At 33.5% G+C, this 12,617-nt stretch overlaps 1 protein-coding gene across 4 annotated transcripts in view; it reads left to right on the top strand.

The window, feature by feature from the left end:
• The window catches only part of EPS15 (epidermal growth factor receptor pathway substrate 15), a 123,055-nt gene that overhangs the window by 43,638 nt on the left and 66,800 nt on the right, over positions 1-12,617 (top strand). For 3 of the 4 annotated variants that reach the window (XM_032494251.1, XM_032494249.1, XM_032494252.1), the window contains exons 9-11: positions 6,525-6,725; positions 7,576-7,721; positions 9,311-9,467. In XM_032494251.1, coding sequence (XP_032350142.1) covers positions 6,525-6,725; positions 7,576-7,721; positions 9,311-9,467 — 504 coding nt within the window. The remainder of the gene's footprint in view (positions 1-6,524; positions 6,726-7,575; positions 7,722-9,310; positions 9,468-12,617) is intronic. The other variant, XM_032494250.1, reaches the window with a different exon arrangement.

The following is a 12,617-nucleotide window of genomic DNA, read 5'->3' as shown; positions in this document are numbered from 1 at the left end:
AGGCAGAATCCATTATATCGCATTTGAAAAAACATATACAGAAATAGAAACTTAAAGTGACTTGAGTTGATGGTCATACGTCTCTAGTCTTTTTGATTTTAATTTGGGTGATAGTTGTAGAATAGCAGGGAATACCCCCTCACAATGGTGACAGAAGTTATCCCAGCTGTATATCAAGGATTGAATCCATGTTTATGGACTATTTGGGGGAAAGATGTTTTAGATTGAAGAGATTTGGCTGTTGACGTGCTTTGAAAGACTATTAAATCAATATTGTAAAGTATTAGCTTTTTATAAATGGTTTTTGTGTTAAGAATATTGGTACAAAATCTTTGCATTAGTAAGATGTGTAGAAGGATTTTTTTTTCTTAAAAAGACAAAAATTAAACATTACAAAGGAGCATTTGTATAAGCATAGTTAAGATAGAAAATAGTGTTATCTTCATTTGATAAAACAATAGTATTTGCTAAGATAAGTGAGTAAACACAGTTGATCTTATGCCCTGAAACATTCCCTTAGGCAACTTTTTTTTTAATGATAGTAAACGTTTATAAAAAGAATAATTTCAGAGTAACAACGCATTTGTAGGAAATTACTACTTTATTTTGTTGATTTTTGTTTTGGGGGAAGTAATTAGGTATTTATTTATTTTGATGGAGGTACTGGGGATTGAATCCAGGACCTTATGCATGCTAGGTGTGTACTCTGCCACTCAGCTTTACTCGCCCCCCCCCCCCGGAAATTACTACTTTAAAAATGAATGAACATATGCTGTCTCCTAGATGTACTAATTTTAACCATTTTGCTGCATTTGATATTGTTGCATCTGTGTTCCTCAGAAATTTTTTCTAATTTTATCCTACTTAGGGCCTTTAATTTTGAATTCCAGCTAGTGTGATATTAATACTGCTTCTGCTCTCTTTACTTGATATTTCTTATGTTTAAAATGTATCTTTAGAAGATGTCACATAGCCGTACTTTAATTTTTTACCTAATTTGACAGTTTTTGTCATTTAAGATAATGCCCAAATATTGATTTTATTCCCCCTACCATATATGTATTTTACATTATTATTTTCTCTTTTTTTCTGTTCCTTATTCTTGCTGGTTATCGAGTTGTGATTTTTTTTCATTTTCCCCCTCTTATTGATATGGAAATTCTGTTATAATGTCTATTTCATTAATGGAGTAATACACTTTTTCCTGTACTTAACGTACTTATTTCTCCAGTATTTGAAAGCAAGATTGCTAGCCCTCATTCCAGTAAAACAAGACCTGTGGACTATTTTCACTTCTTTCCCCTTCATTTCCCAACCCCTGAAGATTTTAGAACTTTTTTGTAACTAAATTTTAGATTTTACTCAGTTAATTTAATTCTTTTGGGTTTAGGCTTTTCCTTTGTCAATTTTAATTTAATTTCCTTTTGTCAGTATTAGCATTCTTTTGGTAGAATTTGTCTGATAAATCTTTTTCCCTTTTTTTTTTTTTTTTTTTTTGCTTTCCTGAATGGGGCAACATAGTTCATACTGTTTTAAAAAATCACAATCACTATTATACAGTCAATGGAACTGAAATTACAAGTCGTTTATCTTTATTTACAAGCATCAATATTTTTAAAAACTGAATTTTAAGAGTTGATTTCAGTCCTTGAAAATTGAAGTAATTTTTAAAATACCCTTGCAGTAGTAGAATAGCTAAACTCTAAACATTTTAAATTATCTTCCTAAATAATGAAATGTAAGATAATATACTTATTCATATGATCATTTGTTTTGGACTATAACAGTTTATACTCTGCCAATTTTTTTGTTTGTTGAAGTGTAACAGTTTTTTTTTATATATAATATCTTATTTTACTTATTAATCAAAATTGTATTGAACATGAGAATATTTATGTTTAAGATTGTTTTAAAGACCCTTTATCTACTATTTTTTGAATGGGAACAAGTGAAAATGAAGTTAATGAGAGATTCTGATTTTGTTTGTTGAATTATAATATTTTTAAAAAGAATAACTTCTTATTTTACTGATGAATCAAAACTTGATTGAACCTAAATCTTTGTAAGACTTTTCTTTAAAATTCTTAACCGGCCGTTTTTCCTCTCTTGGATTAGCCCACCCCCAATTCTCAGGGGTGTACTTTATTTTACTGCCTTTTTGTTTCACTGATAAAATCTTGTTTATATAAAAAAGAAATTCTTAACCAAACATGGGATTTTTGGTCAGTTTATTTTTTTAAATGGAATAAAGTCAAAGTTTAGTGAGAAATTCTAACTGGTATAACTTCTGTTGCCATGTGAACCTTTAATGAACGGTCCTCAGTTCTTTTCAAATGTAAATGCTTTTTTCATATTCTCTGAAACTTAGTGGTTTAATTAAAAATCCAGAATCTAGAATATCTTTGAGTTTGTTTTTGTTTTTTTTTTAACTGAATTTGTAAAGGTCAGGCCTTGGCATGCCTTAGGTGTTCTGGCAATAACTAAAATGACTTTTGAGAGGGTATGTGTGTACGTACACACTCAGAAATAAAGTGGATTTTAAAAATAGTTTCTACATCCTTGAATATGGATTTTTAAAACATTTGTGACTCTTATCAGTATTTTATTTGCTCATTGATGAACTGTATGACTAGAATATAAGGAAACTGGAAATACATCTTCCTGAGTTTTACTTAGCTTAGTAGAAAGTCTCTGATAGGGCATAAAGGGGACATTTTGCAAAAGGGCCAAATTTTCCTCCCTAGTATCAGTTTGAAAACTCAAAATGTATATAAAATTATGGTATTGATATTGAACCAAAGGAAATGACTAATAACCATGTCAATGTTTATTGTTCACTTTTTGGAAAGAGTTCCACCAGTGCACAGTCCTTTTCTATGAAATAGCTCTTCATTCTATTAAGGCTGGAACCACGGCTTTTAAACTTAAAGGGAAGACCCCTAAATTTAGTAATTTAGTATTTGATAAATGAGCTTATGCTTATGCTTATCCTTTTTCATAGATTTTTTTTTTTAGTGTTGGACAACATCCTATAAATTAGCTCCTCGAAGAAGATCAGTTAGCGGCAGAGCCAGGGCTAAACCTGGGCCTTCTAGATCATGATGTCTCTGATTTTGATTTTTGTCTATTTGTGTGTGTGTGTGTGTTTTTTAATAAACTTCAAATTTTGGAATGGTTTTAAATTACAGAAAAGTTGCAGAGATAGTACAGAGAATTCAATACCCCTTACCCATTTCCCCTGTTATTAACGTATTACATTGCCATGGTACATATGTCAAAACTAAAGCCAACATTGGTACATTACTGTTAATTAACTGTAGGTTTTATTTGGATTTCATCAGTGTTTCTGTCCCAAGATCCAGTCTAGGCTACCACACTACAGCTAATTGCCACATGTCCTCAGTCTCTCTGGTCTATGATAATTTCTCAGTCTCGCCTTTTGTCCTATAAGTTTGGCATTGTCAAGGAGTACCAGCTAGGTATCCTGTAGAATGTCTTCCAACCTAGATTTGTCTGAGTTTTTTTCGTGATTAGGTTGGAGGTTGGGTTTTTGGAAAGAATATCACAGATGTGCAGTACCTTTCTCATCACATTTATCAGAGGGTACATGATGTCCACGTGCCATCAATGGTTAAGGTGGTGTTTGCCAGGTTTCTCCACTATAATCTCCCCCTTATCCTCTGTTCTTTGGAGAGATAGACTCAGGCTCTTTTTACATTGTATTCTGTCCTCCTGTCTATTTGTTTTTATGTTCTTACTGAGCCTTAAATTTTTCTGTCAGGTAAGTTCTTAGACTGAAAGTAGTCTACATATCAGTAGCATTGGTTGGATCCCCATTATTTGAAGAGGTTTGGGCTTGGAGACTTATTAAGGACCCATCTCCCTCTTCTCTCTCAACATGTTCACATTGCATTGAAACTTACTTTTTACACGTTTGCTGCTGCTTCTGTTGAGTTGTGAAAATGAGAGATCGTTTCACTTTTGTATTTCTCATGCCTAGCACAGTGCCTGGTGGCTAGAAGTTTTTCAGTAAATGTTTTGTTAAACTAAATTGATGAAAGAAACTTGTATACTTTGGAAAACACAACCGACACCTGATATTTTCATCCCAAATTGCTATTATAAAAAGTATAACTGGCAGTTCAGCTGGTTGAGGAGACCAACGAACAAACAGAACTCCTAAGGAAACTCCTATAATACTGGTTCTCAAAGTGTGGTTTCCCATAAACAATATCAACGGTTAACTTACTAGAAATGCAAATTCTCAGGCCTTACCTCAGATGAACTGAATAAGAATCTCTTATTGGGGCGAAAAACCTGTGTTTTAACAAGTCCTCCAGGTGATTCTGATGGCCACTAAAATTTGAAAAATACTCATACTCCCTAAAAGCATAGAGGATGAAAAAGAAATCAAAGAAAGTAAGCAGCTGGTGGCCATTGATGACGACTGTGAAACTAAATCCCCTCTTTCCGTGCTGTCTCTATCCCTGAGTAACCTTAGGTTTATTTTTGATGCTTTTATTTTGAAATCATCAAAAAGATATTCAAAATGCTTTTAGTTAAGTTTCTATCTGTAGCTTTGCAAATGCATTTGCTAGTACATAGTACATTTCAGTATAAAAACTAGTTGACAGCCAGATTTTTGTTGTTGTTTTTGGCAAATGTGGTACATCATTTGATTTAGTTGCTGTATTTGTTTCAGTGGCAGGCTTTGATTAGTATAAAGTACAGTATAATAAGAAAACAAACAAAATCATAACCAAACAGTATCCTGTTCATTTTTTCTGTTTTATTTGATGGAAACATTTTTGGCTTCAGTTTTGTCAGGGAAACTATCTTCCAGGCAACATGAACTTACTAATACACTTCTTTAACTTTTAAAAAATGTGTTGTCTATTGGCAACAGATGGCTGACATAGCTTTTTTTCTTCAAATGTCCACTTTTCCAGGAAATGACTCCCATCTGCAGCAAGAGGAGTGCTGACCTTTAATGTGTATGTTAGTCACTTCTTTTAGCTCAGTGCCAATCTACTAATACTACGTATATTTAGTTGAAAGTATGTGCTAGCCAGATTGTTTTCTTTCTGGAGTTTCAAGCTTTTGGAGATAGAAAATTTGTGTGTTTTATGCATTTAATAATTAAAAATAGTTTTTAATAGGTAATACATTCTCATGGTTCAGGAGTCAGTACAATGTAAGAAGATAGTCAGTGAAAAAAAGTCAGTCCTATCCTTACCCTCAACTGTTCCATTTACACTTACTCTGCAACCAACCACTTTTCTTATTTATCCTTTCTTGTTTATCCTCCTAGAATTTCTTAATGCGAACATAAACATATATGAATAATTATTATCCCTTTACCACAAAAGATTACACACTATTATGCATACACACTTGTTCAACACTATACTTTTTTCATGTTAACGTTGTATCTTGGATATCTTTTCACATAGAGAGCTTCATGACTTTTCTTCTGATCAGCTTTATTGAAGACTACAATGAACTACATTCAATTTAAGTATATAATTTGATGAGTTCTGACAATTGTATATACCTGTGAAGGCCCCACGGCAGTTAATATACACAATATTTCCCATGGCATTTAACAGTTGATGGCTTGATGAAGGTAGAAGGAGCAATCAAAGGGAGCAAAGATTTAGAGCTTTTTTTTTTTTTTTTTTTTAGTTTGATAGTATTTCATTGTATGGATATACTGTAGTTTTTTAAACTAGTCTTCTGTTGAGCAGTTGGGTGCTGATACAAACAATTCTGTAATTAATACCCTTTTTATACAGCATTTCCTATGTAGACAGGTTAGTCTAAAGATAAAGATAGATTCCCAGATGTCAGATTGTTGGGCAAAAGGTGAAGTAAATAATTTGGTAGATGTTGCCAAAATGCCCTTCAACAGGCTTGGTACCAATCTGAGGTCCTGCTAGCAATGTATGAGAGTGCCTGTTTGCCCAGTCTAGCTAACAAATTATATTATGAAACTTCGGACTTTTGCCGCTAGATGGAAAAATAGTATTTTAATATAATTTTAACTTGCCGTTTTCTTGTGAGTGAAAGCATATTTTTGTATGTTAAAGGATAGGCTATTTGTAGTATTTACTTTTCTGTAAAACACCTGTTACTACTCTTAGCCCATTTTCCTAGTGGATTTTTTTTTCTGTTAATTTCTAGGAATTCTTTATATATTAGAGAAATTAGTTATTTCTTTGCAGATTTTTTTTTCAGGTTGTTTGCGTTTGACATTACGAGAACTTTAGTTGAAGGGTGTGTGTCTAAGTTTTTACTGCTCAGCATATCTTCCTAAAAGTTGCTTAGCTTTTATTTATTTCCTTTTCTCTTTCCTTCTTTTCATCTCTCCCTCTCTCCCTCCTTCTTTCCGTCCCAGTCTTAATTTCTTAATAAAAGGATTTGAGACAGCTTGGAGATGCTTATTTGTTGGAAAATAATCAATTCATGGGTAGATGTTGTTAAATGACTTTAATATATGTGACCCTGGTATGTCTATTTTGAAGGCCATGTTTTTGGTATACTGTGCACTGGAGAAGGAACCTGTGCCAATGTCCTTGCCTCCAGCCTTGGTGCCACCTTCTAAGAGAAAAACGGTCAGTATATCAGGCTCTATGCGATTGATCCCCTCTTCAGCATCAGCCAAGGAACCTTACCGCTCCTTACCACCTGTAGGCATTTTACCTACCAAAGCACCGTTAAGACAGGTATAGATATATCAGTGTTAAAGGACTTTTTTAAAAAAAACAAAGTGCATGGCATTTAACAGTTTATGGCTTGATGAAGGTAGAAGGAGCAATCAAAGGGAGCAAAGATTTAGAGCTCCCTCTGGTTGAACCTATATAATGTGATGTTCTGGAGAAGACAGATAATCTTCTCCTGCATTTGGCCTTACTTAGGTCATATGGATATTTCTTTGGCTTTGCCTTGATCTACCTGGAATGAAAGTTGGAGATAGAAGATACTCCATGCTAATCTGGCATGCTTGCCCTGGCACAGTTAATAGATATTTTATTTGTTTAATCCTTGGTTAACTCTTGATTCTTTGGGATCAAATTATCCAATTTTGGGTTGTCTGAGGCCTTTTCCCCCCTATAACCTGCTTCTTGTAAGGTTGAGTAAAAGAAAATAATGACAGAATATGCACATCAGCCAGTTTATTACAATTAAGAATGCAGAATGAACCTATAAAAAAATGGGGATTTAGAATTATCTGAATGTTTTGTTTATACAGACTCTCCCAGTTACACATCTTAATGTGATCATTCATAAGTCAAGAGTTAACTGTGCTTGAATTTACTCATTACTTTAAAAAAAAGTAAAATGGGCATCTGTAAATATTAGTCCCTGTAGCTGACCTGTATTTTTCTTCTGTAATTTTCTCCCACAGCATTTCAGTTGGGGTGTGATGGAAATGACACACTGTTGCTGTAGTTAGTGGGGTAGAATTGTTCAGAATTGGTGACAGATGTTGTCATGGGTTGCTTCAGTTTGTTTCATTTTGGCAGAAATACTATATATATGTGTATATATATATATATTTTTTTTTTCCTGTAGTGGGTTATATCCCCTGCAGAAAAAGCTAAATATGATGAAATCTTCTTGAAAACTGATAAAGATATGGATGGATTTGTATCTGGATTGGAAGTCCGTGAGATCTTCCTGAAGACAGGTTTACCGTCTGCCTTACTAGCCCATATTTGGTAAGACTTTATTTAAATTGATTTAAAAAATGGTTTTTTATCAACTCGAGTTTTGTACATTCTTATTTTTAGGCATTTGTAAGTAGGACAGTTTTTATTTCAGAATTCTTTGTAGAGAAAAATTTAAGTCTGACGATTTCTTCTGCATAATGGACAAAAGCTTGAGAATGGGTTAACTTGTAGTTTTGTTAGATTGACAGTGTCAGTTAATGGTTATTAGAATGTTAAAATCTTGCATTGGTTTATATCAGTTAATTAAACTTCAGTTTTTAAGGGAGAATCCAAAATTCTGAAATTTAAACAATATAAAAAACCAGAATCTTCAAGGCATAGTTGTATAATTCTGTAGGGTATGTGTGTATTTTTATACCTTTACAGGGGAATTACACACTTGCTCCTTAAAATAAGACAAACTTTAGTGTCTCCAGTGAATTTCATATTAAAGGCAACAATGTATGATGAGAATGCTTTATAGTGTGCCTGCTGCCAATCCACCTGACTATACCAGAAGTTATCTTGAGGTTTTCGGGGGAAGCAAGCAGAAGTGGAACCACACAGTTGCAAAGAGGAACTTAGAAAAGAACAAAGGACAGCGGATTTGCCTTAAAGGGAACAAGAACCCAAGACTGTGAAAGGTTAAATATGTACAACTAGTGATAGCTGCCACTCTCAAACATGTAGGTTAGAAACTGTACTAAATAAATGGCAGCTGTCATGGGCTTGGCATTATGCCCAAACTTTTTATGTACTTTGTCTTTAATTCTCACAGTAACTTTGCAAGATAGCTGTTATCTCCACTTTATAGATGAAGAAACTAAGGCTTGGAGAGGTTAAAAAATGTGCCCAATGTCACAAGAAGAAATAAGTAGAAAAGCTGAAATTTAAGGTTTCTTTGCCACTATAGCCCATAGTCTTTTGGTCAGGCCACATTGGCTTTCAGTGAATCAAACAGATCAGGACTTAGAAAGCTGAGCCTTTAAAAAAAAAAAAAAAAGAAAGAAAGAAAAGAAAAGAAAAAGCAAATAGAATAAAACATTTGCTGTTTCTCTTCAAGTGATTCTGTAAAGGTTTCCAGATTGCTGCCTTCTCTTCACATGTGATCTCCATTTGCAGCTGTTGTTTTTGCTTTGACTTGGTGATCCTTACATCCTCCTACTTCAAGAGCTGCAGGAAACAAGCTGACATGGAATGTTTTCCTTGTTTTAGAATCATTCTAATGCCACTAACGAATCAAATTTGTTGAAATTTATCTTTAATGTTGAAAATGCTGAGAGTAGAGAATGTTGGAATTCTTTGGCCCACCCCAATTTTTACACTGGTTCTGGAAATTGGTAAGAAAGCACAGAGCAAACCCAGATTAGAGGCCCCTGCTCAGCACCAAGGTGAATGGTCTCTTTTTCTTACCATTTTAGCTGATACCTCTCTTCTAATATTTTAGCAACTTTTGGGCTAGCCTCAAGTTGGTGTGACTTTCTTTTTTAATTCAGCCAATCATTTTTTTAAAGCTACATAGTCTTACTACTTTTGTCTGGATTTTTAGAATGGTAGTTGTGGCATTTACATACTGTTCATTTTATTTATTTATACAGGGCATTATGTGACACAAAGGACTGTGGGAAGCTTTCAAAAGATCAGTTTGCCTTGGCTTTTCACTTAATCAATCAAAAGTTAATAAAGGGCATTGATCCTCCTCACATTCTTACTCCTGAGATGATTCCACCATCGGAAAGGGCCACTTTACAAAAGGTAAGACAACTTAAAAGAAAACTTGAATGTACTAACAGAAAGGAATAAATGCTATGTCAAATGACAGACTCAATTTGTATGGAATAGTGGAGAAAATGTATCTGGTTAGGAACAGAGACAGAGCACTATACTGATTACGGTTTAGTTTGTGCCTATAAATATGTTCAAATGCCTTGTGTGATGTCCTTGGGCTGCAGGTCATTTATCCTACCATCATTACACATATGGCAACCGTATTTTCCAGTCTTAAAATTGGGAAAATATGGTCTTATTTTTCCCCTTCTGGATTTGTGAATTAATTTTTATGCATAGGGTATAAATTTTAAATGGAGTCTATAAGAATTAAATGATTGTGTTTCATTTTATGATTCACTCTTGGAGAAAACAGTACAAATTTGAAAACAACCTAGGACATTATGATTACTTTTCAGTCTTACATAAGAAAAGAAAACATGTTGAGGAAAAATCTGTGTGGTTTTTGCCGTATAGATGACCCTCTATTCCTGAGCATACTACTGAATTTCAATCTGAACAGCTAGAAGCAGATTTTAGCTACTTTGGTTTCTGGCCAGCAGTGGGAATTTTCAAAACTACATGTTTCAGTAATGTTGTTTCCTGATTTTTCTCTCCTCATTTAGAAACCCTTCCTAATGTAGTGCATTTCTAATATCTTGGCATTAATAATAGAGCTTTAAAAGGACTTACATGCTCTAGTGGCTTTTTGCCTTTAAAAATGCATACTTTGTATCTTTAAATCTCTTGTGACCTGTAAGGTAACCATTGCTGTGGCGATTCTTCAGTTACATATTTAGGAGTTGTCACATCTTTGGTATGAAGAGTGTTGTCTTTAAAATGTCAATAGAATATTTTGGTCTGCCATTAATTTTGTCAGCTAGGTTTTAAAAAAAAATCCCATTTTAACAAGTCTAATAAAAATTAAAATTGAATTTTTTCCAAGTCAACTAAATGGAAATTTACAGCCATCAGGTACAGAAGTTATTTATAAGAGGTTTTAATCTGTTTTTAAATAAAGTAGGTTTTTGATTATCTACTTTATGAGTGTTTTGGGGGGAGCATTTTGTGAATTTTTGAGATTTCTTGTGATACAGGATGTGGGTTCCCTAAGATATAGAGAAGGCTAAAAGTGATGCCACCCAAAAAGATAAAGATTACAAATTTGTATTTACACTCCGTGCTATAACTGTATCTCAGTTATGGAATGCTGTGTTGTTTCATCTTTTCTTTCACTATGTAGACTGTTTTTTTCCCTTGCTGCCTTTGTTTTATGCCACTGAGTCTCCCACCAACAACACAAAATACAGATACAGCAGAACTTTCTGAACAAATTATCTTTGTTCATTGAAGCCTCTATAACATTAGTAGATGCTTCGAGTTACATCTGCTATACAGAATTTTTAATTTATTAGATTTGTCTGAAGTCCACTCACTAGAGCATAGAAACCTTTGTCTATGTCAGATATCAGTATTATTCATTAAAATGGGATTTTATCACTGTTACCTACTAACCAAAAATTTTAACCTTAAAAATTAAAATTTGTTTTGTCTTTCAAATAATCTCTTTTCTCTTCATAATCTAATTTTTTTAGAACTGCATTTTTTGCAGATTTGACTAATCCTTTTTTGAATGTTGCTTTCCTTTCTGTGTTTTTTCTAGTTTGGACTATTTTTTCCATTCTGCAGCACTCTGCTTTTCGCCTTTCTTGTACTGTCAGTTTCTTAACTCTACTCTCTCAAGGTTAGAGCTTTACTTTATGCCTTTTTTAGAATTACAGTTTTTGGTTTACAAGATACATCTTGAAATTAGAGGTTTTTTTATGCAGCAAAGTTGGTGCAGAGAATATACCTAAACAGCATTTGTCACGTGTCTGTCACTTGGTCCTTTTGTGCATTTTAACTTGCCTTCTCAAGGCTCTCTGATCCACTTAAAATCACCAAAGTGGAATTTTTGCATAATACACAAAACAGGGTGAGAGAAAATATTGTGTGCAAAAAAGGGAACATGCTACATTTTTCTTCATATGCCCTTTTTATACTTTACATACTGTTAGGTGAACTTCTTCTGTGCTTCCTGGTTGCATGTCATTTTATTACTTTAGAATTGGAGTTTAATTTTTGTGTCAGCAATTGAGGAGTGACACAGGCTGTACCAACTAAGTGCACTCATCTTCCTTCTGGAGTCATCTATCAAACATCATAGCATGTTTGAAGTTAAACTTATTTGTCTCTTCTCATTTGATGATATTTTTAATAGTGAAAGAATGTCAAATGTGAGTCACTTTTTTTGAATTAGAGTTACAGAAGAGGTGTGGAAGTCATGAGTTTCTTGGTTTGCTTGCATCTCTGTTAGCAAATTTCTCAGTAATTAGGTGATATAAGTTACTCTTGGTGATAGAAGTGAGACTAAGCACTAATTTTTCATTTGTTGACCTTTCAAATTGTCTGGCCAGGCTTAGCTCATAAGTCAGGTTTGTACAGCTAAAATTCTAGTGAATATTTGTCACATTTAGAAATCTATTTTAAAATGTCTAATCTAACTTAGAATGATAAGGATCTGCGTATCAGTGAAACAAAGTAAAACAGTAAGGAGTATATTTGATACAAATCTATGATTAATAGAAAAGAGAATAACATTGAATCCTAGTAGATGAATTTTGGTATTGATAGTCAAAACAAAACAAGACACCTGAGGACTGTTAACACAGTGTAACATAAAGAGATATAGAAAGAATTATTTGCCAAATTTTATTGGGTATCTGTTTATCAAGTTGGCTTTTAGGGTAATGGTTTCATTTACCTAAATGATCTTGATGTGCAGGTGCGAAGGGGCATAGTATGAAATAGCACTTGGGTTTAATTGGAAGTCTCCTGATCAATAGCTTCTATTAGCTGGATTCATATTTAAGCAAGTCATTTATTATGTTTCCTTAGCTATAAAATGGGGTTAATAACAATATCTGTCCTACTACAACTCAGTTTTCAGATTAGTTTTGAGAACTGACTAAGAGATTTAAAAGTTAGTAAATTGTAAATCATATAAATGTAAGCAGATGGGATACTATGAACTTTTAGGTTTCTTCTTCTGGTGTGCAAGTTGGTGACATACATTAAGTTCATAGCAACATAAGTATT

Source organism: Camelus ferus, chromosome 13, assembly GCF_009834535.1.
Source record: "Camelus ferus isolate YT-003-E chromosome 13, BCGSAC_Cfer_1.0, whole genome shotgun sequence".
In the NCBI taxonomy this organism is placed as follows: domain Eukaryota; kingdom Metazoa; phylum Chordata; class Mammalia; order Artiodactyla; family Camelidae; genus Camelus; species Camelus ferus.
The sequence above is the reverse complement of the archived record's forward strand: the minus strand, read 5'-3'. Positions and strand labels throughout refer to the sequence as shown.